The sequence below is a fragment of the Eupeodes corollae genome, chromosome 2 (assembly GCF_945859685.1).
Source record: "Eupeodes corollae chromosome 2, idEupCoro1.1, whole genome shotgun sequence".
Taxonomy (NCBI): domain Eukaryota; kingdom Metazoa; phylum Arthropoda; class Insecta; order Diptera; family Syrphidae; genus Eupeodes; species Eupeodes corollae.
Window position 1 is genome coordinate 75,559,804 of NC_079148.1, and position 5,703 is coordinate 75,565,506.

The 5,703-nt window shown below is 35.6% G+C and overlaps 1 protein-coding gene across 1 annotated transcript; it reads left to right on the forward strand.

Annotated features, from left to right (window-relative positions):
* Positions 1-3,084: 3,084 nt before the first annotated feature.
* On the forward strand, positions 3,085-4,338 carry LOC129945055 (uncharacterized). The gene has a single exon (XM_056054716.1). The coding sequence runs from the start codon at positions 3,085-3,087 to the stop codon at positions 4,336-4,338; it is 1,254 nt and encodes a 417-aa protein (XP_055910691.1).
* Positions 4,339-5,703: the final 1,365 nt, after the last annotated feature.

Below are 5,703 nucleotides of genomic sequence, written 5' to 3' on the forward strand. Positions count from 1 at the left end.
GAACATATCTTTGGTGTTGTCATCCTTGTCTTCTGTAGGGGCGTGTGCGCAATGCGCATATTAGGCTAATGTTGCTGAAATTAGCTTTGATGCGGATTGTCATGAGGCGCTCGTTGATGCACCTTTAGCTCAAAACTTGTTGCCTATGTCTGGCTCCAATGACAAAGCCGCATCCAAAAAAGAGAAAAACCTTTGGACGCTTGTATGACCTCTTGAATGCATATGTCTACCATTTGAACATCTAGCATATAGTTAACTATTAAATTGCTAAACTCTTAACAATAGGTTGTTTAAGATTGCAATTTTTTTCTATCGAAAACACAAAAAAGAAAAAAAACACAAACATATTTCAAAAGGGCAGATTGCACTTATTCTATACGTAAAGTTCTTATTAACCACTAGACTAAAGTGTATCTACGTGGGAATGCCTTTTAACTATTCATCAAATTCAGTTTCATTTATACTAAGATGCAAAGGTATACAAATTATATCCGTTTATTTCTCTTCTTATACAACGTAATAGTTGCCCTATCTAGAGTTTATAAGTCCATTGGGAAATCAAAGTGAAGTATGTATTGCTTGTTTTCCAAAAAGAAAAACCTCATTTATTTAAGTTTTGCCATTAAATCCCCCTTTTAGTTGAAGGATAGTTGTTGTGGAAGCAGAAATATCAAACCATATTGTACTTAAACATTTTGTTTACTATCTACGATACACCCACCCTTTTATGGGCCATGTTATTTTTGTATTGCGACTGTCAGCTAAACATAATACTTGTACTTTCTTGTAAGCAAAGTGAATTCAATTCCCATTAATTGGCGACATTCCTGCTAACAGCTTACAAATCTATTAGATGCAAAGTGCTACTAATGGTTAAGTTGAATTATTATTAAACATTCAACACTCCATCGCAGCGCAGGATACCTACCCCCAGACCCACAACGCACAACAACCATAGGCGACTTTTGACATTTGCCAACAGCTGATCATATTTTCATCTGGAATTGATACATTTTTCGAATTCGTCCCTTGGGGTCGTACTCGTCTTGATGGTATGAGTTTCCACATTTAAGTGGAATAAATGTTTAGATATCTTTGTAAAGGCAGATAATATGGAGTTGGGGTGTCTTATATGTCTGGAGATGTTTTCGAATAATTTAATATTTCTTCTTCGTCCAATGTTTTTAATCGAATACATACGATACCGCGCCAAGCGTTAAGTGAATTAGACAATAAATTATGTCACAGTAACACGCGCGTCGTCGTCGTCGTTGTGGCGATATAAAACAAGACACTGAAATGCTTCTGCTTCTGAGTCTTGGAGTCTTTAAATACATACAAAAAAAAGCGGTGTTGAATGTTGTGCTCCTTGTTAAAGTACTTATAAGAAGAAATAGAATGGAGGGCGGCGGCGGCATCTTTATCTAATCGAATAGCTGTGTTGTATTATATCGTTACCACAATAGAGATGGCGGATGTATTATTTTCAATTAAAAATACATTTCACAATTAGGACCCTGTCTATTATATTCCCTAAGGTAAGGAAAAGACTATAGGTATCCGAATACTATCCGTATATTTTCCAGGAGAAGTATCTTAATAGAAGCATCCACGTGAGGAACATTTTTCAGGGGAATTGATTGCTTTTGAAGCTCCAATGGACATTTTTGGTGAAAAGCTACAAATAATTTTGATTGAATTTATGTATTATTGTTTTATTTTAAATTATGTTATATTAAATTTAGAGTTTAAATGTATTTTAATAAACTATTTTGTATGTTAATTTAAATTGTTGAAATACTGAAATATAGTTGAATGGTCTCAAAGGCAGTACAAATCTTTGGTCAATCGTAAAAAAACATAAAGAATTCTATCTTTTCCTCGGTTCCTACGCTCGTTGTCAATGACACTCCATTTGTTAGTTCTTTAGTGAAAACTGATCTCTTTGCTAGGCAGTTCACCGCCAATTCAACACTGCCATTGAGTGTTAAGACTCTGCCTGTTATTAAGCGCGTTAGTGATTTGATTCTATGGGACCAATCTTTTTTCGCACTCGTACTGTGCCGAGAGTCCTTAGAGATCTAAACACACATACATCCGCTGGCCCGGATGGTATCCCCGCTATTGTTCTGAAGAATTGTTCTTCAACGCTGGGAAAACCACTGCGTATTTTTTTTCATCTGTCCTACTCCTCAGGTTTCGTTCCGAGCGGATGGAAAACCACTTTGTCCAGCCTTTTCCCAAAAAAGGCGAATCTTTCTCACCCTCCAATTACCGACCGATTGCACTTACTTCCCTTCTTTCCAAGGTCATGGAATCACTTATTAATTATCAGCTCAAGAAATACCTCGAAGATCGAAAGCTTTTTAATGACCGACAATACGGCTTTCGTAGCAACAGGTTCATCTCACAGAACAATGCAGCAAATCTTTACATCGCTTGGGAGAAAGTAAGATTATTACACTTTATATTTTAAAAACATTTGATAGGGTTTGGCATCAGGCTCTCTTATTCAAAATGCGTGCTTTCGGTTTTCATGAATCTCTTCTTCATTGGATTAGTAATTACCTTTCGGACGTTCAATGCAAGTAGTATTGGATGGATTCAAGTCTGAAAACCACAAAATAAATGCTGTTGTGCCCTAGGGATCCGTTTTATCTCCGAATTTGTAATCTAGTAACAATCTTCAATAACATAATGGAAGATGGGTGTATCCCTCGACAATTTACAGAATCCTTGATCTTTCCTATCTACAAAAAAGGTAGTACAACAGATCCGGCAAATTATAGGGGCATATCCTTTTTGAACGCTTCATATAAGATTTTTACAACTGTCCTGCAGCATCGTCTCAATGCATGCATCACGAACAATAATCTAATTGGGGAGTGTCAAGCTGGTTTCAGATCAGGCTATTCTACAATTGACCACATTTTCGTCTTGAGAAGTATTGCAGAATCATTTATGAATAAAGGAGCAAAATTATATGCATTAATTGTTGACTTTAAGTCAGCATTTGATACTGTTAATAGAAATGCTTTGATATATAAGTTGTAGGGCATGGGAATGTCCTGGAGGTTTGCAAGAATGGCAAAGAGATGTCAGATTGCTTTCACACTTGCACAGGAGTTAGACAGACAAGGATGTACTCTAAGCCCATCGTTGTTTTCCCTCTTTATTGAAGATCTCGTAGAATGCCTACCTTGTGGTATTGAGTACGACGGAAAAGCTATCAAAGCACTGATGTTCGCCGACGATATTGTCATTCTCGCATACTCGCCAGAATCTCTTCAATTAATGATAAACCGCTTGTGTGACTACTGCAAAATATGGAACTTGACTGTGAATTTAGAAAAGTCAAAAGTCATGACATTCAGGAAAGGGGGCGGGCGTAACCGTAACAGTGAAAAATGGTGGTATAATGGAGAGACAATCGAAGTTGTCAACGAGTACAGGTACCTAGGGATACTAATGACTAAGAACCTGGACATGGAGAACCACTTTAAGGATAAGCTTGCAAAGGCTAAGACCGCTATCGCTGCCACGTGGAACAGGTGTTTTTCGAAAAAAAATATTAGACATAGTGCCAAATTTCGAGTTTTTGAAGCAGTTTCAGAAGCCATCATGTTATATTCGGCTCAGGTGTGGGGCTACAAGCAGTATGAAACGGTGGACAAATTGCTGAGATATTATATTAAAAGAATCTTTCATATTCCGTCCAACGCCCCGAATTATCTGGTCATGCTGGAAACTGGACCTCCACCTCTGTTTATACGGACCCTTAAGCTACATATTGATTATATTCTTAAGGCTTTCAATATGCCTAATGATAGACTTCCAAAGATAGTAGCGCTTCATATAATGAGGAGAAATACAGGCTGGATGGAAGAATGGCAGGAACTCAGAAGTCAATGGTGCGGGATGCAACTTAACCTCAATTACGATAACTTAAGCGAATGGAAACCAAGACTTAACGAACTAATAGCAAATGTGGATCGTAAGTGTAGAGAAGTGTATGTGATGGAAGCAACAGGCTCAGTTCATAGAACGAATTATTTTCGAGATGAATATAGTGTTGACGAAATATCCATGATGGGAAGATTAAGAGTTGAACTTCTTTGCCTCAACTACATGCCACATAGAGACGATCTACCGATAATTTGTGATCTATGTAACATGCAAGAGAGAAAGGATACCTTACATTTCATAGGCCGGTGTCCGGTCTTAGCTGAAACCAGGAGATATTACCTAGGTGCCAATATCTTATCGGTTATCCAGATAATAGATCTCCTCAATGAGATGAACGTCCCAAAATTATTTATGTACTGCAAGCTGCGTTAAGATATCGACAAAGAATAATAGATCAAGACTTTTAATCTTTGCGTAAACGTAGTCATGTTAATTACAAGTTATTCAGTCCTTTTTTTAAAATTAATTATTCTAATAAAATAAGAGATTTAATACATGCAAATTTTATTTTTGTCAATCGGCTGACGGCAATGCCATGCTCAATGATTTTGTATATATATTATGTAAACTAAATGTTTGTAATAAAGAAATCTATCTACCTATTTATCCAATAAGTTTAAGCCTATCAGATAAAGGTGGCAGCAATTCTTTATTGGACCTTGAAAACAAACGTAAAGCAAACCTTATAAATCTTCTTTGGACACCATCTAGTTTGGCTTAGTATGTGCAATGTCTTGCTGAAGTCTGTAAGTCGGCAGTCAATTTGTAGATTTCGAAAGCGTTAATACAAAATGTGTTGAACTCAAGACATTTGTTACTGTCGATTTTTTTGTTACAAACCCATGCTGATAATCACAGAAAAAGAATATCACAGACCCATACTATTTTGGAATGTTTTGCACTTTTTTTTATCATTAATCATCAAAACCATCAGGTCGTCAAGAATTAAAATATTTTCTAGTACAACTGCTTCAGGGATTGTCAGATTAATTAAAACCCAAATGGTTAAAATGTTCGGAGCTTGAAAAGTTATTTGATAAATTAGAATTTTATCAGAAAGGTATTTGGCAATCATGTTTGATAAATATTGAAAATTATGGCTTGTTTCTTCCTTAATATGACGTACTTGAAGTAAATCGCATTTGGAATTTGAATAAGGTCTTCATAAAAAGAGTTTGAGTAAATTATAAATTAAATAAATAAATAAAGTTCTAAATAGGTATTATAATTCTCATTTTTCATAACAATTTCACGTTCGGATATTAATCACTACTTATATAAAAAAAAGACATTTACTTCTAATTTTCTAATAGCCAATTTCTATATTGGGAGTTTAAACTCTATTTCGAAAAGCTATTTGGTGCAACAAAAATGTTCGGTCTACATAAAACCTAAAGTTTAAAAATATATCCTTCGTTTTTGGGGAGCATGGTAATTATTAACTTCCCATAGGAAGTTATTGTAATGGGTCCGATTTGTCGAATTGAAAATTTTGACATTTCTCAACGTTTCAAGGTTCCCAGAGTCGCAATAAAAGTTTTTTAGAAATATGTCTGTGCGTGCGTGTGTACGTACGTGACGATTTTTTCGTCGTTCATAGCTCAAGAACCGGAAGTGACATAGACTTCAAATAAATTTTGTCATACAGATAATAATGCAGAAAGATGCAGAATGGGCTCTCAAGAAAATTGTGTGATTGTTTTTTAATATTGGTTAATCCTAAATATCTCACGAACT

What these genes read in the sequence shown, in the direction of transcription:
- LOC129945055 (XM_056054716.1), top strand. Translation starts at nt 3,085, where the DNA reads ATGGCAAAGAGATGTCAGATTGCTTTCACACTTGCACAGGAGTTAGAC.